Raw genomic sequence first — 22,014 nt, forward strand, 5'->3', positions numbered from 1 at the left:
AACGCATCGGCGTTTCCGTGCTTAGCAGTGGACCGATACAAGATATCGTAGCGGTACTGCGAGAGGAAAATAGACCAGCGAATGAATTTCTGCGTTTTACATGGAGGTACAGGCTTGTTCGGATGAAAAAGCGATGTCAAAGGTTTGTGGCCTGTAATTATGGTAAAATGACGACCATACAAGATGTCATGAAACTTTGTAACACCAAAAACGAGAGCCAATGCTTTTCTCGATCTGTGAATAATTTCTTTGCGCCAACGAGAGCAATTTGGATGCAAAGGCGATCGTGCGATCCATCTTTGTGCGCAAGCACAGCACCGATCCCGAAATCCGATGCATCCACCATCAACAAAAGGGGTTTCCAGGGATCGAATGGCGTAAGGCAAGTATTGGAAAGCAGCGCCGATTTCAACTGGCGAAAGGCGCGTTCGCATTCCGTCGTCTAGATGAACGGAACACCTTTACGGCATAAGCGATGAAGCGGAGCTGAAATGGAAGAGGCATGGGGAATATATTTATGATAATAGTTGATTTTTCCCAGCACACTCTGTAGCTGCTTCAAATTCTGCGGCGAAGGCAAGTCTTTTATGGCACGGAGGTGCTCGGGACTGGGATGTATGCCTTGGGCGTTGAGTACATGTCCCGGGTATGGCAAGTCACGAGCAAAAAACACATTTGTCCTTCCGCAAGCGAAGACCATTTTGTCGCAAGACCTGAAATAATGTTCTGAGTTTGGCTAAATGTTCTTCTTCCGTCTTTCCAGAGATCACAATATCGTCCAGGTAGTTTGCTGCAGTAGGGACTGACGCACAAACAGTTTGCAGATATTGCTGAAACAATGCAGGGGCGGATGCACACCCGAATGGCAGTCGTTTGAATCGATACAAACCAAGATGCGTGTTAACCACCAAGACACGCTGGGATTCTTCGTCCACCGGTATTTGCAAGTACGCATCTGCCAGGTCCAACTTCGAAAAATATTTACCCGGGCACAGTTTGTCAAAAAGATCTTCCAGGCGGGGTAAAGGAAAAGTTGCAATCACTAGTTGTGGATTCACTGTTGCCTTGAAGTCCACACACAGTCTCAATTTTCCCGAAGGTTTTGGCAAAATTACTAAGGGTGATGCCCAGAGAGAAGCTTGCACACGCTCAATTACACCTTGTGATTCCAAATCGTGTAATGTTTTTGTGACCTCATCACGCAATATGTGGGGAACATTACGCGCTCTGAAAATTTTCGGTTGCGTGTTTACTTTCAGTTCCAAATGTGTTTTATAGTTCTTAGCGCAACCGAGGCCCGGTGCAAAATTGTCTGCAAATTCTTCACATAGACGAGAAACACTGTCTGAAGGCACAGTCTGGTTCACTGATAGGACCTGATTTACTATAGACAAGTTAAACAACTTAAATAAATCGAAACCAAACAAGTTCACTGCAGAAGAAGAACAAAGGACGTAAAATGACACAAGTTTTGTATGTTGCAAGAAGGCTGCACTGTCCTAACACAGGGATCTCCTGACCTGAATAGCTAGTTAACTTAACATTTGCGGCACGCAACAGAGGTGTGCCCAGCAGTTTGTAAGTGTCTTGATTGATCAGTGAAACTGCAGCCCCGGTATCGAGCTGGAATGGTATCACTTTTCCGTTAATATCCAAGTCCACAAAAAGTTTATTGTCCTGCTGCCGACAAGAGCAACTGTCTCGTGCAACGTGAACTGACACTGGTACATAATCACTTGCGACTTGACGGGATTTCCAGCGATGTCAACGCACACTATTTGTGGGATGAACACAGTCACCGTTAGAGAGTGTGGCACTGGATGGAGTGGAATGAACTACATGAATTTCCATGGGCGAAGTTTCACGAGCCTGAGTATCCTTGGTTCGATTCCGATTCCGGCGTGAAGCAAAGGGCCTGGAATGGTTTTGAGCTTCCGATCTGAACTTTTTCTGGCAAGCACTCTGAACATGTCATTTTTTATTACAATAAAATCAAATAGCTTTACGTGACGGGCAATTCTCACGCGAATGTCTAGTAGCACACCGTGGGCAGGATCTGAGCACTGCATTTGCTTGCCGGCGCCGCACACGCGGCTGAGAGCCTGGCGGCAGCGGCGCGGCCGGGCGCGAGGGCTGTTTACTGCTCCGTGCAGCTTGCCCGGCGGGCCGGTTAACCTGACACACGTCTGGCGAAGTTTCAAATGATTCCTGAGCAAAGTCAAGTGTGTCCTGCCGATCCAATATGTCCATCACTTGTTGAAGGGAGGGATTGACTAGTTTCAAAATCTGTTCCCTTATACGAACATCAGATACATTCTGTGCAATTGCATCACGTACCATAGTATCTGAATATGGGAGCCCACATTGACACTCAAAAGCACAATCCCTAGTAAGGCCTTGCAAGGTTGCAACCCACTTCCGATTAGTCTGACCTGCCGTACGTTTTGTACGAAAGAAGGTATACCTTTTCGCAACTACATTGACTGATTCTTTGAAATATGTATCTAATGCAGACAAAATTTCTTCGTAGGACAGAGTTGCTACATTGCGTCAGGGAAATAATTTGACTATCACACGGTACGTTTGTATGCCAACCGATGATAGGAGATAAGGCTGCCGCTCGTTACCTTGAATTCTGTAGGCGGCGAGATGGAATCCAAATTGGCGTGACCACTCCGTCCAGCTTTCCAGTGCAGCATCAAAAGGTCGAAAAGTTGGTGCAACAGCGTGTTGTGGCTGCGTTAGTGGCGGAGCAGCAGCTGCCGCATTGTTTTGCATTTCACGTTGACCCTGGACGAGCTGTCCAAGGGCATCCAGTAATGCCTGCGTCTGCTGATTCTGTAAGCGATAAAATTCGGACAGTACATCTGGAGATTGTGGCGAAGCCATTACACAAGTAAATCAGGGCAATATCAATAAGAATGCAGTTTTGCCTCGTCGCCTATGTTGTGGTTGGCAGGAGAGCCAACACCGTGTTACTAGAGGAGGCCGAAATGCATGCGTTTTAGCTCACGCAGGCTGGCATGAGGTCTGGAACAGGACAAGGAAATTAGAATGTAGAAAAACGGACGTAGCTGCTGGAATACTTAACTTTAATCCATTAATGATGAACGTCACTCTTGACGGTACATGATTCACAATATCAATAGTAACTGAATATGGCTCCTTGCTAGGTCATAGCAAATGACGTAGCTGAAGGCTATGCTAAACTATCGTCTTGGCAAATGAGAACGTAAGTAGGCAGTGAACCATCGCTAGCAAAGTCGGTTGTATAACTGGGGCGAGTGCTTGGAAGTCTCTCTAGACCTGCCGTGTGGCGGCGCTCGGTCTGCAATCACTGATAGTGGCGACACGCGGGTCCGACGTATATTACCGGACCGCGGCCGATTTAAAGGCTACCACCTAGCAAGTGTGGTGTCTGGTGGTGACACCACAGGTTAATGTTCACTCAACTCAAATGTCTTGGGTCTAGTGGACAACGAGGTAGTGGCCCTCGCAACTACAGCCCCTCGATCCGGCAATGCCTCTGTACTGCCAGTGGACCCGGCATGTCCACGTGCTGCCAGACCTCACTGCTGCTCTGTCCCAACCGAACTGCCGACACACCCGGCCCAGAAAACACTTCGCGTCCTTCCAAAGAAGTTGGGAAGGAAAACATAGGTACAAAGAAGGTAGCTGCGAAGAAACCATGGGTAACACAAGAAATGGTTCAGTTGATTGATGAAAGGAGGAAGTACAAACATGTTCCGGGAAAATCAGGAATACAGAAATACAAGTCGCTGAGGAATGAAATAAATAGGAAGTTCAGGGAAGCTAAAACGAAATGGCTGCAGGAAAAATGTGAAGACATCGAAAAAGATATGATTGTCGGAAGGACAGACACAGCATACAGGAAAGTCAAAACAACCTTTGGTGAGATTAAAAGCAACGGTGGTAACATTAAGAGTGCAACGGGAATTCCACTGTTAAATGCTGAAGAGAGAGCAGATAGGTGGAAAGAATACATTGAAAGCCTCTATGAGGGTAAAGATTTGTCTGATGTGATAGAAGAAGAAACAGGAGTCGATTTAGAAGAGATAGGGGATCCAGTATTAGAATCGGAATTTAAAAGAGCTTTGGAGGACTTACGGTCAAATAAGGCAGAAGGGATAGATAACATTCCATCAGAATTTCCAAAATCATTGGGGGAAGTGGCAACAAAACGACTATTCACGTTGGTGTGTAGAATATATGAGTCTGGCGATATACCATCTGACTTTCGGATAAGCATCATCCACACAATTCCGAAGACGGCAAGAGCTGACAAGTGCAAGAATTATCGCACAATCAGCTTAACAGCTCATGCATCGAAGCTGCTTACAAGAATAATATACAGAAGAATGGAAAAGAAAATTGAGAATGCGCTAGGTGACGATCAGTTTGGCTTTAGGAAAAGTAAAGGGACGAGAGAGGCAATTCTGACGTTACGGCTAGTAATGGAAGCAAGGCTAAAGAAAAATCAAGACACTTTCATAGGATTTGTCGACCTGGAAAAAGTGTTTGACAATATAAAATGGTGCAAGCTGTTCGAGATTCTGAAAAAAGTAAGGGTAAGCTATAGGGAGAGACGGGTCATATACAATACGTACAACAACCAAGAGGGAATAATAAGAGTGGACGATCAAGAACGAAGTGCTCTTATTAAGAAGGGTGTAAGACAAAGCTGTAGCCTTTCGCCCCTACTCTTCAATCTGTACATCGAGGAAGCAATGATGGAAATAAAAGAAAGGTTCAGGAGTGGAATTAAAATACAAGGTGAAAGGATATCAATGATACGATTCGCTGATGACATTGCTATCCTGAGTGAAAGTGAAGAAGAATTAAATGATCTGCTGAACGGAATGAACAGTCTAATGAGTACACAGTATGGTTTGAGAGTAAATCGGAGAAAGACGAAGGTAATGAGAAGTAGTAGAAATGAGAACAGCGAGAAACTTAACATCAGGATTGATGGTCATGAAGTCAATGAAGTTAAGGAATTCTGCTACCTAGGCAGTAAAATAACCAATGACGGATGGAGCAAGGAGGACATCAAAAGCAGACTCGCTATGGCAAAAAAGGCATTTCTGGCCAAGAGAAGTCTACTAATATCAAATACCGGCCTTAATTTGAGGAAGAAATTTCTGAGGATGTACGTCTGGAGTACAGCATTGTATGGTAGTGAAACATGGACTGTGGGAAAACCGGAACAGAAGAGAATCGAAGCATTTTAGATTTGGTGCTATAGACGAATGTTGAAAATTAGGTGGACTTATAAGGTAAGGAATGAGGAGGTTCTACACAGAATCTGAGAGGAAAGGAATATGTGGAAAACACTGATAAGGAGAAGGGACAGGATGATAGGACATCAGCTAAGACATGAGGGAATGACTTCCATGGTACTAGAGGGAGCTGTAGAGGGCAAAAACTGTAGAGGAAGACAGAGATTGGAATACGTGAATCAAATAATTGAGGACGTAGGTTGCAAGTGCTACTGTGAGATGAAGAGGTTAGCACAGGTAAGGAATTCGTGGTGGGCCGCATCAAACCAGTCAGTAGACTGATGACCAAAAAAAAATACTCCCCACTCACACTTTCACACTTGTTCGTGATTATTCCCCCCACCCCCCCTCACAACCACAAACAAAACTAAAAACTAAAACAAAACTGTTACATTGTCTCAGCCACCGTATTTGCCGGACATGGCCCCCTACAACTTCTTTCTATTCTCAAGGCTGAAGAGAACCGTGAAAGAATGTCATTTGCCACCATTGATGAAATAAAAACAGAATCACTAAAAGAGCTGAATATCATAATAAAAAGTGTGTTCCAGAAGGGCTTTCAAGATTGGAAAAAATGTTGCCACAAGTATATTGTATCCGAGGGGGATTATTTAGAAAGGGACAGGGTTGATGCTGATGAATGAATAAAGATTCTTTAAGAAAAACAAAAATACCCATTACTTTTTTTATTACACCTTGTAGACCACAAATGAAATATTGTTGATATACAGTGACAAAAGCAATGTACCAGGGACTTAAACCGATGGGGGGACTCCAGAGAGTCACATCTGTGATTTCCCTAAATTGCTCCAGGCTAATGCTGGGATGATTCCTTTGAAAGGGCATGACTGATTTCCTTCTCCATCCTTGATGCAATCCAAGCATGTGCTAATGTCCTCGATCTTGACAGGACTTTAAACCAATCAACCTTCTTCCAGAGAGCCACATTCCCACGAAGAAATCTCCAACCCTTAGACAGCTCATGGACACATGTTTTTCAGGTAGCCATTGAACTACTGTATTACACTGTTTGAGCCTTTACACCCGCTATTCATCCATTCCAAAGCAGATTGACAACCCAGCTGCCAGACATGAAAAATTTGGCACATTATGATATACATGGGTTTACAGTTATATAACATATTGCCAGTGAAGGCATATGTGTGTTCAAATTCTCTACACAAAAGAAGTTTTATACAGTATGAGAATTCATTAGGTTTCCTGGAAAGTCTGTTAAGCAGGCGTGGCTTGTAGTAAAATGGTCTGCGGTGGAGCCTCTCCAGAGCATGTATTAAAATATATTTCTCGGTAATGAATTACAGAGCTGAAATCACCAAGACACATTTTGTGTACTTACCACAAGGGTGTAAATAATGACAGTAAACGTTTTTGGAACTGTTGACATCGAGTGATGTTTTTCGAACAGGTAGTAGCTAAGTGTTAAAGGTGCGTGTTGAAATTCCAATTAGCTCTATGTATCAAAAGTTTGCGTGCCTAAGTCCCATGTAGTACAGCTCATACGGATCCATTGAACGCTGTGTTCATTGTGACTAAGGGTCTCCTACCTTCACCTCATGTACTGTTGGTTACGATGAAAAGGAATCAACAGAGCAGCAGAAGCTTTGTTATCAAATCTCTGGCTCTTTACGTTTTTATTATACTTTGATGGGTCATTAACCTACATTCAATATTAATGTTTCCATTATGTTGAAAACCGTTTTTTGTTCGCGACATTGGCTTTTAGATCCACTGCTGGAAAGACACACGAAGTTTGTAAATGACTCACTAGAGTTCATTAGAATATGGTAACATAGGTGGCACCATCTAGTGAGATTTTCACAAATAATTAGATGAAATAAGCTTGCAAAACGTGTCCCATCACTGGTGGTTACCAACAATTTCCTCACTCACTGATGGCATTCCTTTTTGTGAACATATTGTTCGTGAGTTATTATGCATTTTATTTTATCGTGAGTATTTATAGCATACCATGAGTCTGAAAATAGCACAACATGAATTCATTGTACAATTTATTAGGTAAAAATTTGAAACAAGAGTTTAGGGAAACTGAAGAAACTTGGAACACTCATACACGACCAAACATCAAACAAGATCAAAAAACAATGCATATCCATACAAGGTTATTATAAGTAATATCGATAGATCAATGTACAGTAGCATGTTTGGTCACCAATGTCACACTTCCTGTTACTTCAGCACAAAAAAAAGGTATTAAAAAAGATGCCTTTTGCAGAGATCTTTTATGTGGTGTATCATTTAAACTGCATATATTTGCAATACATAAGTATTGATTAAAAACCTGACAGATACAGTACTTTTGCTTTACAAATGCTTAAATCCACCTGGAGGCTGATCAGTTTGCTTCTGCCAGCCCCACACAGCACACAATCCTTGATGACAAGTAATATAACTGTTTCATCACACAATCTCTTAAAGGCCACGCATTGAACATCCACAGAAAACATTAAATATTTCAGATTCAGAACTGAAAACATGAAAAACATTAAGTACACAGCAGAGTTAACGTACACCACATGAAAGATCTCTCCAGAATGTGTTTGTGGTGATAAAATGCCAGAAAATGTGGCTTCAGTGTCATAACATAATATCTATAGATCTTATCTCAGATTTAGCTTTTGGTGCTATTTAGTAGTTGATTACAAAAAGCAAAGGAGATGCAGCTTGTAAGCTCCTCAAAGAGTCGTGGCACCATAGTTCTACTCTTTAAATGTTGCAGCCTACCCCAGTATGGAAACTGATAGTGGAATCTGATTCTGAGTTCTAATGCTGTTTCATTTATATTGTGCATGAATGTGAGTACATAATAAATGTGTCATGTATTGTACAATGGAGTAGTAGTATTTTGTGATATTTAAAACTGCCCCAGCTTATAGACTGTAGTATCTATATTGGTAATAGCAGCAGATAACGTGCATACGTACAGGGCATTTATTTTAACCTTTTGCTACTTGAGAGATCCCCCCGTGAAAAAAGTGTGATGATAGGATGATGAAACTTTGTGGAAACATTTGTAAGGACATGCAGAAGAGAAATAAGAAATAAACCATTGAAAGAAACACATCTTAATTTCGGCATGAGAGGGCAACATTTGCTAATTGCATGCCATGTTAAGTTCCGGGTTACAAAGCGTTGCTCAGTGTGATGACCATCTGCATACACAACAGCCCAGAACTTTGTATGGATACCATTTCATAAGCGTTCGCAGCACTTTTCAAATGGTGGACCGTGGAATGTTCAGCTGTCCTGGCACAGCTCGTGCACTGCTCAAAAATAGCACATTGCATTCAGCATTCACAGCCATGTCAACATAACTTCTTAAAAAATTTTCACCACTGTTGGCTGTCGGCCTCTCCGAGGAGCAATTCCCAAATCACCAATTAATTTGAATATATGAATAATATTCCTCAACCCCAGTGTGGAAAGAGGACCTCTCCATATTCCTTAAATGCATTGATACTTGTGAAGAGTAGCAGCACTATTGCTGCTGTTTTGATAAAACAACCTTACAAATAAAGCCCTGCATGCCTTGTCCAGACTGTCTTCAGCTGTAATGCACTATCAGTACTGGCATATATTGACAAGTCACGACACTAATACTGCTAACATCAAAAATCCTGCAGCGCACAGTCTGAACATAATTCATAGAAAGTTGGGTTCTCATACAGTAAATAATTTTGTCACTACTGGCTCAAGTAGCAAAAGTTTAATTATAACTCCACTGTATCTTACTGTATTCTTTTCACAATGCACATGTATTTGTGTGCATGTATGTACACAAAGTGGTGAAATTGAGTGCATTTAAACACTTAATGATAGATTATAGATTGGTAAAATATTGCTTCTTTTACACTATTACTTGATGTAACAATGACTTGCGCTACTGACAAAGTGTACTATTTATATTATCCAAAAAATCTGTATAAACTTTACTAAAAAGGTTTTTGCTCAAATATATCCTGTTAGCAGTCTTACAGAAATATAATTTTGCTGTGTTTCAGATTGAAAATTACTTATTGTCAATGTCTTGGTGGAAAAGCAATGTCATACATAGCTAAGGTATCAGCATTGCACACTTTGGAGTTCAATTGTGTTAAATTTAATAAATTAAAGCCCAGTGCGAACTGCATTCTCGAAATGTCGGAGCTCCGCAGGCTTTTCCTCAAGGATTGTATTTGCTGGGCCATACCGTTTGACAAGTTTCCTGGCAGACTGGTGAACCTCAGGTAACACTACATTCATACTAGTGTAGTCGTCTAGCTAACAGGTGTGTGTGTGTGGGGGGGGGGGGGGGGGGGGGCAACTTCCACAAACACCTTGGAGTGTTATACAGGAGATGCAAGCAGGTTACCAGAAGTTCTGTTGTCATTGAATTCCAAAAATTCTTTCTATGAACCACAGCAATCAACAGGTGACTTCTGCTCTGGACCTCTGTGATCTTTAAAATGTGAAAGGGGAAGTCGTACAAAACGAAATTGTGACCAGTGGTAAGAGACAAGTAGTTGATCCCAACAGGGAACTAAATGGATGACCGTCGTGTGAGGTCATACTGCCTACCATAACAAAACAGAAAATAGGACACTAAACCCTGTCAGTTGGACAGTTTATGGATACTATCTTTTTGGGACATCAAAGGAATCTTGTTCTGGATTTTATGAAATGTGAATGGCAGTCAATTTTCAAGTCTACTGCTGAAGATTAGATGGGTAGATCACATAATTAATGAGGAGGTATTGAATAGAATTGGGGAGAAGAAGAGTTTGTGGCACAATTTTACTAGAAGAAGGGATCGGTTGGTAGGACATGTCCTGAGGCATCAAGGGATCACCTATTTAGTATTGGAGGGCAGCACGGAGGGTAAAAATCGTAGAGGGAGACCAAGAGATGAATACACTGAGCAGATTCAGAAGGATGTAGGTTTCAGTAGGTACTGGGAGATAAAGCAGCTTGCACAGGATAGAGTAGCATGGAGAGAGAGCTGCATCAAACCGCTCTCAGGACTGAAGACCACAACAACAACAACAACTACTACTACTACTACTACTACTACTACTACTAGTGTGAGTTACCAAGATATGTGAAAATAACCATTCAATATAAGTGCTGTGGTCTCTAGGGTACTAGTGTCTCAATTTAAGATGAAAGTTTTTGGCTGAATTCTGACCAACACACGTGAGAATTGTTGCATCAGTTTGAATGGGACATTTTTGAACATACACCCTACAGCCCAGACTTCGCTCTAACTGGTTACCATCTTTTCATGGACTCCGAACAGAGGCTTGGCTACAATAAAGAACTTGAAGATTCCATAACAGGCCGAGTGTAATCTTAGCTAACATGGTTTCACGCAGGGAGAATCTGTTGCTCATGAACTATTTGTGCATTGTATTTAGAGAAAAATTGGGAAAAATGTTTTTTATGAGTATTTACTATATATGTTGCACTTATGCCATATGCTTTGCTGAAGTTGTTCTGATGCTACTGGTTAAAAAATAAAGTAATTATTCTAAATGGCATCATTGTCATTGAAATTCATTATACATATTACTTAGATTTAAAGTAATTAGTATAAATACATAAACTAATTTCTTATTTATTTTATTAGAAAGTGTTAAAACTTTTTACTGTTTAGTTAAGGAATAAAACAGCATGTTTCTTTGAATCTCACATTATTTTTAACACAAAATCATTCTACAAAATTGATTTTTTACTGATTTATATTTAATCAAAATTTCTGAAACAGTTGTTTTGTTTGTTAAAACACAATGCAACATTGCATCTGGAGCATTTGACTGTTGAATAGGCCTTTGTACAAAGTCTGCATCTTGATTCGGAATCTAAACGCTCAGGCCAGTATCCAGTTTGGTCAAAGTGCACGTCAGCAACTGGGCAGATTGTCTTAGGCTTTCTTTTGGGAGCAGGAGGTCTTAGAGAATCTGTGATTGGGCGGCCCCTCTTTCTTTCTGGTGTACCAGTTCCTTCCTTCAGTGAGGCACTTGCTACGTCTGCTCAAAACTTCAGCAGTGGTGTATATTTCTCATTTTTCTGACCACAATATTATCTGTAAAACAGCCAAGCATTTACACAAGCCACGTCTATGGAATGGAAAGTAATTCTCATGTAGTACCTTTTGCTTTTTATGTTTATTCGGTATATCAGGACGGACATATTCCTCCTGTGTGCATATTATATTTCAGCACAATGTTGGGACATAGAACTTCTACGTACGATCTGTTTCTTTTACTCCAGTGTTCCACATTTGCAACAGGTTCCTTGCCTTTATAAAGAGAAGTCAGGTGGACAGCTTTATTGTCAAACCATTTCAAAACTATAATTTAGTTTTCTTCATCTACCCTATAATCACAGGTTCCTTTGGCTGGTTTTTTCATCTCTGCATCAGTTTTCTGTTGACATCCACCCAGTTCGGTTTTTCTGGTGATTCTCACAACATATATTCCTTCATTTCTTAGCTTTGCTGCTGCGTTGAGGGATGTAAACCAGTTGTCCGTAAAGACGTGCCTAGGCATGCCAATTTCAATCAGCCACATCACTACATTTCCACTCATTCCTAACTCAGGATTACATGCAGTGTTTATTCCCTTCTCAACATACACTTTAAAATCATAAATGTAGCCACTTGCAACAGCTCAAACAAATACTTTTATGTCCCATTTGTGTAGCTTCGATTTTATATACTGGCACATAGAAGTGTGTGATTTTAAAGGGACAATAAGTTCATCAATGCCATTGTATTCTTCAACTTCAGTTTTGAGAAAATTGTTCTTTAGTTGATCTAAAGATGGTTTCACCTTGAACAATTTGTATGGTGTGTGTCACATCTGGGCAACATATTTGCATTGTCGTTCACATGCAAATACTTCCTCAACTTGTAGAATTGACAGAGTGGCATCGTGTCAGCTATCTGTTTATAGCTTGTCTCATTTGTGTAATTCATCTTGTAACTGGGAACACTCAAAATACCACTTACTAAATGAATGCCAATGAACTGTCTCATTGCATTGGCACTAGCATTTATACTTCGCCTTACCCTTGAGTTGAGTATAGATTAGTCTGTGTAACTAAATTGTAAATTATAGTCTCATCAATAAAACTTTCACAATATTAGAAGGTGGTGTGTTCTTCACGTAGTGGATCTGAAAACTGCACAGCACACTGTACATCCATGGCCTGCAGATCCTTGCATACCCACACACAGCACGGGCAGTTTGCATTTACAGCTCCTAAAGTTTCTATCCATAACAGCTATAGGAGTTTCATCATTAGTACGAGGATCATCAAAACTGTCCAGTTCAACTTCTGTCTGTTGAGGCAATGCTTGCTGCACTGATTCATCATCCGAAATCTGATATTTCAGATTCATCACAATACCGAAGAAGAGTTTAATTTTCCTGTAGAGCTTTGTGTTGTCCTTGCTTAACCCGTAAAGAAAATATGATGCAAGAATGAAAACTACAAAATATTGCATAAGAACAAAAACAATACACTCTCATGATACAAATTCATCTTTGTATACCCAATACATACTAATGCATCAATGACTCCAAATGGTGACATTAGTAATTACGTAATAATTAGAGGTAAAAATGCATACATAACTCTATGGTATACTCATTGCTTTTTTCCCCTTCCCGTTTAGCTACAAAGTAAAGTTGGTTCCATAGCTGAGACTTTCAGTATACACAGAACAAAATGAAACACAAAACGTGCTGTTCACTGACAAATGCAATAGCAAAACTCACGACTCTTCTGTGTTCTGTACATAAAATGAACGACAAGTCACAAAACCAAACGCTGCTGCGATCTGTTAGCCAAACTCAGAACTGTGCAAACTGATGCCAAACACCATCACTGAAGTATTTGGAAGCTCAAAGAAGCCAGGAATATTTAACGGTGGCATTTGGAATCACAGATGCAGAAAGGGTTAAGAAATATGGTGAATATTTAAATCTGAATGGTGATTGTATAGAGAAATAAAGTGTAGTTTTTAGGATGGTTTTAATAGACGTGCTTCAACTATTCCAGTATTTTATTCATAGCTGAGTGAAGCTTCTTTTTTGATAGCTCTCACATTTGATACAGCACAACGTATTCCTCAATAATAAGTAGCTTTCCTGCCTCGTGTTGCCCACAGCCCGAATAAAATTTTGGTAGAAGCAGTAATCTGACTTGTCTCCTTTAACCAATGGGAGCTTTGAATGAGTGTATTTATATTATGCAGAATAAAAATTGACTGTGACAACTCTTGATAAATACCGTGTCTCTTGTCTTGTGCAAACAGAGAGCTGGAGATTGACTACTGTGACGGAGACGAGGGCGTACTGGACAGAATCAGTGCCCAGATGCCAAACCTGAGGGTGAAGGGCACACTCGGGGCACAAATCACAGATGATAGTTACGATGAATACGAATATTATGAAGAGGGTAACTCCGAGTGATACCATTTCCAGGGTCTGCACACAGTCGGCACACAGAGCGGGGTAGCTGTGGGATCGACACACTGCTGGAAGTTGCACTCGTGTTCTAAAGACCCTGACTACAAAACTCAGCCAGTGCCTCCATTTCCTTACTGTCCTCAGCTTCAACAGGGCATTGGATGCCCAAAATATGGAAATGAGAAGAGGAAAACAACTGACAATACGTGAACAGTGAAGATTTTAGTAATTGCACACGTCTCGAGTGTCTCAGTTTTGTTTTAAATTAATACATTTAATTATCGATGTATGTTACTGGAAGGTCTGCTGATACAAATAAAAATTAGTTTTTGCAATGTTATGAATTGCACGCAATGTTTTTAGTACTGTGTGGCTGAAAATATTTCTTTCCGTGATTGCAGATTCCAGTTCTTGGTATGTAGTAGTATCTGACTACATATGTTGGTTACACTAAAAGAAAACTTGTGATTTTTATTATTCCTTGTGCATTTAATTGTGAGGTGATGTTACTCAAAGCAACAAATGATATGATATGATATGAATTTAATCATAAAAATTGATGCCAGTGATGTGCAGGTGTGTGTGTGGTACAGTGTGGTACAGAAAAAAGGTTTGGGTCCCTATGACGAGTGAAGGACCTCAAAGGATTAACAATCTTCAGTCCTGTCTCACCATTGAAGCTGTAATTTTTCCTAACTCATAAAATCCTGTAGTTTCCAGAACAGATTTCTGCAAGAGCGCCTCAGCTTTTATTTTATTTTTTATTTTTTATAAATGGCTGTAGATGATGTAGTGCTCCATCTCTAATGATCTTGTCCTCCTTATCATGATGAACTGTAATCAGTGTTTCTTCAGGCTTTCAGAATATCACTACAATCTAGATAAAAATTTCCAAACTCTTTCCAGCCTCCATTGCCAGTTCAGACTTCCCATAACAACTATAATTATGTCTGCTTACTTCAGTTACTGTTGTTCGTGGGACTGAAGACTGGTTTTACACAGCCCTCCAAGTTAGTCTCTCCTGTGCTTTCCTCTTCATAAATGTATGTGTGTACCCTAGATCCCCTTGAAACTGTTAACTGTAGTCATGCCTTGGTCTTATTCTAGCTATTAATGCATTTCTCTTTTCCCAGAAAAGTTTTTATTGCTGTTACTAGTCTGGGTTGTATACTCTTTTTACTTCTGCCAGTGTCAGTTATTTTGCTGACCAAATACCAAAATTCACCTGCTGCAGGGTGACCAGTAGCAAATGGATCATCTTCAAATGAGCAATATGTTAATATTTAAGAAAAGAAAAAGCTTATTTATTCAATATCAGAAGTTAATGTTTTTTATTATCTAATGGCCACTTAAAAAAATGTCCAAGTGGCAGCCCTTCTCTTCAACACAATTTTCAACTCTCAACCAGAGGTTACTTGTAACTCAGGTATTGGTCAATAAAATCTGTGCTGGCACCCGAACAATTGTAATTGTCGATACCGAGACACACAGCCAGTTGTATGAGATTCAAATTCTGGTGTTCCAGGAACGAATAAACATTTATTAACCAAATAAACACAGAATAGATAATGGATAAGACCTGAGGCTAGTTAGCGCTAGAGAAGAGTTTGACAAGAACTGTCTATAACTGCCAAGAAATTATCATCATAAAATATTCATGAAATGTCAATGTACACAAAGAACAAAACAAAATCCAGTGCCTCTCAAAACTGGTGTGCAAAGTCTTTGACAGCTGGTGTAAACACAACAGCTGACAGTAAGTGACAATCTCAGTCACTAAGTCAGCCCCTCAGCAGAAGTGGAGTGCTGTCAAAAAATCTCGCCCGTAAGTGCACTCGGCATCTGGAGTGTGTTCTGCAGTCAGGTAGCAGGTCTACTGTGAGTGGATGCTGCTACGCTCGAATAGTTGAACAGAATGGGTAGTTCCTTGAAAGGAGGTTATGAGATGCATATCAACAAAAGCAAAATAATATTAATAACTGGTGAGGCAGAAAGGATGTACGTTTTTAGAACAGGTAGTATTCAGGCTCAGGTAGTAGGAGAGTGGGACTGATGTGGTCATGTATTTTGTAGCTACTGCCATTTTGTTTAGTTGGGTCACGGAGCTGCGGACTGTGCAGCATCATGTGTTTGCTTATGATAGTTTTGTGGGCAATAATGAGTCTACCATTGCAGTTCAGCACGAGTTTTGTCACCATTTCAATCGTGCGAGACATGGTAGTGTTCCCACTTGCAACACCATTTTACATTGGGCTGAATTATTTATTTTACGAGGAACAGTGATGAGTGGAAAGCCACCAGGGATGCCTCACTCGAAACGTACTGCAGAAAATGTTGAAAGAGTTTGGCAAGCCGTACAAGCTGGGCGTCGATCCGCTAGGAGACATTCTGCTGAACTGAACCTCAGTAATCAGTCAATAAAGCGTATTTTGTATATTGACGTAGGATTTTATTCTTACAAAATGGCCGTAGTGCAACAATTGAACCCTAGACATTATATACAGCAGCTAAATTTTGCTCAAGAAATGGTCTTCATAGTTGAGCAAAACGACAGCATTATTTTGCTTGAGTGCTGAAGCTCATTTTTATTTGAACATGGTAAATCAGCAGAACTGTCATTAATGTGCCAGTGAAAATCCAAAACTAATGCACGAGAGGCCATAAAATAGTCCCAAGGTGACTGACTGGTGTGCTGTAACTGATACAAATGTTACTGATCCATACTTTTTCCAAGGCAACGGGAACACTGTAACTGTAACCTCAGAATGTTGTAGCCGGATGATCACTGAATTCTTCCTACCTAAACTAAGAGGAAAATGTATTCCTATCCAGTGAGTCTGTTTTCAGCAGAAGGGGACCACAGCTGACACAGCAAGAATGTCAGTGAAAGTTATTTGGGCTGTTTTTTGTGGTCACGCCATTTCCCAGTTTGGTAAAATTAGTTGGCCTCCTCTTTCCCCAGACCCATCCATGCACAATTACTTTTTGTGGGGTTACCTCAAGTCACATGTAAATGATCTTAAACCACCTACACTTGAACTGAAAGAAGCAATTCATGTGGAAGTTGTTCAAATTGACAGAGCAATGTCAGAGAGAGTGGAAGCCAACTTCCAAGAGTGGCTCGAGAAGTGTACTGCTGAAAACGGCCATCACTTGGCAGATGTTGTTTTCGAGCATTAATTTTGTGAAAGGCAACATCATTTGAGTAGTATGTCTGTAAATAAAAAATTTTTTGAAGCACAAGTAACAATATATTTTTTTAACATCTGTACATTATGGCTCACCCTTTAGAATGTAGTCAAATTATATCAGACAATGATGAGGAAATGAGGTTAGAAAATGCAACAAAATAGCTGATGATGGCTGAAGCAGAGAGAATACAGTAAACTCCAAGGTTGATGATAAGAACAAAATCATTTCTGAGAAAGAGAAGCTTTGGAACACTGCACATAAATTTAAGTTAAAGACTGCTCTCCTCCTGGCATCTGCAGCTGTGGCAATACATCTTGGAAAAAGGACACCACATACAACTGTATGGTAACCTGTAATGGGAGGTGTATATCTAAACAGAAAAAATCTGAATAACTATCTGTACGATACAGTGGATCTACGTCATAATATTATAGTCACAAAACTGTAGTAATGAAAATCACTAAACATACTCACAGTACTTTTAAGTCACTAATGAAATTGATGTAGGAAAGAAGGTTTGTGCAACTTTTGTTGGTGTGTATATATCATCCTCCATAAAAGCGATGAAGAACCTATAACCGATAATAAAAAATATGGGATAGAAGGTCCCTGGACAATAGCCTGTACTGAACCGAGAGTTTGAATACTAACAAGTTACCGATCACATCCCAGTGACAGACCACACAAATGGTCTACACTGAGCGCACAGCAAATCACCGGCTCACCGGCACTCGGAGCTTAGTGCTTTTGTTGTAGTTGGCCAAACCTTTGCCGGCTGCTTACAGGTATGCGGGATGAGGTTAACCTATTGCTTCTCCCATTGCACAGTTGCACTATTGACACCAGCTGTGACAAGCACTATGCTCCGAGTACTGATGCTTTGCTGCATAGTCATTGTGGTCGTCGTGTTGTCACTGTACATGTGGGCTGTCATTAGGATGTGCTGGATAATCTATAATTAATTAAATTGTTGATTTGCTATGGGCTCTTGTCCAGGGTCCATCTATTCCATATTTTCTTCCCCCAATTATAGAGGATGATGTAAGGACCGTTTGGGCCATTTTATAACTGACTATCTGCATTTGGCAGGCAATGCCATTTTACCATTGAAGGTTGAGTCACACTCTTTCCTACAGCAATGTCTTTTAACTCCTTAGCTTTAAACTTAATAATTGTTTTTTTATTTATTTCTTTTTTTATTTATTTATTTATTTATTTATTTATTTTTATTTTTATTTATTTTTTTTTTTTTTTGCAAATTATGTTCCAAAAATTAATGTACACTCCTGGAAATTGAAATAAGAACACCGTGAATTCATTGTCCCAGGAAGGGGAAACTTTATTGACACATTCCTGGGGTCAGATACATCACATGATCACACTGACAGAACCACAGGCACATAGACACAGGCAACAGAGCATGCACAATGTCGGCACTAGTACAGTGTATATCCACCTTTCGCAGCAATGCAGGCTGCTATTCTCCCATGGAGACGATCGTAGAGATGCTGGATGTAGTCCTGTGGAACGGCTTGCCATGCCATTTCCACCTGGCGCCTCAGTTGGACCAGCGTTCGTGCTGGACGTGCAGACCGCGTGAGACGACGCTTCATCCAGTCCCAAGCATGCTCAATGGGGGACAGATCCGGAGATCTTGCTGGCCAGGGTAGTTGACTTACACCTTGTAGAGCACGTTGGGTGGCACGGGATACATGCGGACGTGCATTGTCCTGTTGGAACAGCAAGTTCCCTTGCCGGTCTAGGAATGGTAGAACGATGGGTTTGATGACGGTTTGGATGTACCGTGCACTATTCAGTGTCCCCTCGACGATCACCAGTGGTGTACGGCCAGTGTAGGAGATCGCTCCCCACACCATGATGCCGGGTGTTGGCCCTGTGTGCCTCGGTCGTATGCAGTCCTGATTGTGGCGCTCACCTGCACGGCGCCAAACACGCATACGACCATCATTGGCACCAAGGCAGAAGCGACTCTCATCGCTGAAGACGACACATCTCCATTCGTCCCTCCATTCACGCCTGTCGCGACACCACTGGAGGCGGGCTGCACGATGTTGGGGCGTGAGCGGAAGACGGCCTAACGGTGTGCGGGACCGTAGCCCAGCTTCATGGAGACGGTTGCGAATGGCCCTCGCCGATACCCCAGGAGCAACAGTGTCTCTAATTTGCTGGGAAGTGGCGGTGCGGTCCCCTACGGCACTGCGTAGGATCCTACGGTCTTGGCGTGCATCCGTGCGTCGCTGCGGTCCGGTCCCAGGTCGACGGGCACGTGCACCTTCCGCCGACCACTGGCGACAACATCGATGTACTGTGGAGACCTCACGCCCCACGTGTTGAGCAATTCGGCGGTACGTCCACCCGGCCTCCAGCATGCCCACTATACGCCCTCGCTCAAAGTCCGTCAACTGCACATACGGTTCACATCCACGCTGTCGCGGCATGCTACCAGTGTTAAAGACTGCGATGGAGCTCCGTATGCCACGGCAAACTGGCTGACACTGACGGCGGCGGTGCACAAATGCTGCGCAGCTAGCGCCATTCGACGGCCAACACCGCGGGTCCTGGTGTGTCCGCTGTGCCGTGCGTGTGATCATTGCTTGTACAGCCCTCTCGCAGTGTCCGGAGCAAGTATGGTGGGTCTGACACACCGGTGTCAATGTGTTCTTTTTTCCATTTCCAGGAGTGTATTTTGATTGAAGTAAAACTTGTCATAATGAATGACATTACATAAAGACTTATAAAGATGGCTTTTAAAGCTCAAAATAATGAGTTACAAAATTCTGAAAATCACCAGTATAAAACCACAAGTATACTCGCGCAATGCACTTTGACTAAAATGCACTGTGCACGGCTCAATGACCTCGACTTAACAAAGTGGGAGGATCTACCAAACACATGACTACATCAGTCCTCCCACTCCTACTACCTGAGCCTGAATGCTATATGTTCTAAAAATGTCCGTCATTTCTGCCTCTTCCTTTATTTACGGCAAAATAGCTCCTGACGATTATGAAGTGCTGTGAGCATCCACAGTATAAATAATATAATTTACGAATTAAAATGAATCCAAATCTGGCCAGGATTTAGTTGGTATCGCATATTTCTTTAACTGAGTGAAAGATCTGTCAGATCCTTACTTCTTACAGTATCTCCCTCACACAGTGTCGGTCACTGAATTTGTTCAAGATTGTATGACTCTAGGTATCATACCTGAAAAGTGTTGTCATAATAATAATGTTATAAAATTTGAGAATTAGTAAAATGAAGTTATTATGGTGTTTTGCACAGGGTTGTAAGAAAATTTGAAGAAAATCTGTAATATCAATTGTAACAAAATGTTTGATTAAGAGAATTTTTCAGTATCAAAGAAAATAGTACGACAATTTACAAAAACCTTTGTCATGTCAGCACAGGTGCACGATCCAGGCACCTGCTGCAGGAGTCTGTACGCAGCAACTTTCGCTTCAGCGGTTGTTCAGGAGACAAGTGTTGGTAGCCCCTCGGTTCATGTGGGCAGTCATTTGCTCAACAGTTCCACTTCTATTCGTCCATACACACGTCTGCAGTCATCGTTCATCCCTGTCATATATGGCCCATTGGACAGTACTGTTGCCTCAGCTCCGGTTAAGGATAGTGCTGTTTTTCCATGCTGGGTATACTTTAACCACAGCAGCACACGAACAATTCAGAAACTTAGCCGTGTCGAAAATGCTTCCACTCTTGGCCTGAAAAGCCAGTCACCCTGCCCTACTGGACATTGGACAAACCACTCCATTTACGTATTACAACAATGGCTGCTCTGATTTCTGTGTCCCATTGACACATTTTGTACACCATCCATTGCTACTGCTGTCACCAGCCATCTATGAGTAGTGACTGGACCATGTATTACCTCCAGTATAACTCATTGAAAATAGAGGGGGTGGACAAAAATATGGTAACAGCACATTACCCACCTAATACAGTGTAGGAAAAGCATTGGCTTTCAAAACACTTTGTTGTATCTGAATGGGTAAATACAGGTCCTGTACGGTTTTCCGAGGAACATTATACCATTCTTCGTGCAAAATAATGGAAAGTGCTAGTAGTGATGTTTGAGGTGGATAGCGATCACGCGTCCATTTCTTCAATAATATTGAGAGTTAGCTGTGGTAGCCAGGGAGATGTGGCAATTCATCCTGGTGCTCACAAAACCTGTCCTGGGGGAATGTGGACTGTATGAATAGGGGTCCTGTCATCCCAGGACACAGCATCGCCAATGGGAAACAAATAGTGTACACTGGAATGCACACAAATAGTTTACCCTGGAATGCACATGATCAGCCAAAATAGTCACACAATGATTGGGAGTACTGTAACCTTGGAGTCCACGCATTACCATGATATGCTGCCCAAATCATCACTGAACCATGTATCACTCTTAGAATGTAAACTCAGCCAGAAGTTGGAAACAGTGTGAGAAAAGACTCGCCCGCCAAAATGACTTTCTTCCATTGCTCTGCAGTCCAGCTTTTATAGATTCAGGCATTTGTATCACTGGTTTTGGAATTTCAGCTCACCATGAAAATCCGAAAATCCTAGCTTGTGTTGTCTTGGTGATGAATGGGTTCATGAGTGTGACATTCTGCAGTGATGTTTGCAAAGGTCATCCTCTTACGTTTTCACATTCATTGAGCGTCTGTCACAGTCTTATGAGCACTAACAATTTGAATTCATTTATCTCTGACATAATACACTCACAACTACACAGAAAACTGTTCTTACCACGCCTGACACTTGCAATGTATTGCACAAATTGCACAGGTGCCATTCGTGGTGAAATACATTTCTCGTGATGTTTCTGTGGTTTTGTCCACCCCTCTATAATATGTGGGCACGAGGAAAAGATAATGAGAGCTTGGAGGCTTCTGACTTGCATTTTTCCAGCAGGAAAAACCGAAATGACTTTAGAACTCTTAAAATAAACATATCTTTATCTGATCAATTCCAAGTATTTCCAGAATGTGAACAAA

General features: G+C 41.4%; 1 protein-coding gene across 8 annotated transcripts in view; it reads left to right on the top strand.

Moving 5' to 3' along the window:
- Window positions 1-14,150, top strand: part of LOC126210090 (F-box/LRR-repeat protein 17-like) — a 110,786-nt gene extending 96,636 nt beyond the window's left edge. For 4 of the 8 annotated variants that reach the window (XM_049939216.1, XM_049939219.1, XM_049939217.1 and 1 more), the window contains exons 7-8: window positions 9,341-9,565; window positions 13,639-14,150. In XM_049939216.1, the coding sequence (XP_049795173.1) occupies window positions 9,341-9,565; window positions 13,639-13,795 (382 nt within the window). In that variant the 3' untranslated portion in view covers window positions 13,796-14,150. Of the gene's footprint in view, window positions 1-9,340; window positions 9,566-13,638 lie in introns of those variants that run through there. The other 4 variants (XM_049939220.1, XM_049939222.1, XM_049939221.1 and 1 more) reach the window with 4 other exon arrangements.
- Window positions 14,151-22,014: the final 7,864 nt, after the last annotated feature.

This window comes from Schistocerca nitens, chromosome 10 (assembly GCF_023898315.1).
Source record: "Schistocerca nitens isolate TAMUIC-IGC-003100 chromosome 10, iqSchNite1.1, whole genome shotgun sequence".
NCBI lineage: Eukaryota > Metazoa > Arthropoda > Insecta > Orthoptera > Acrididae > Schistocerca > Schistocerca nitens.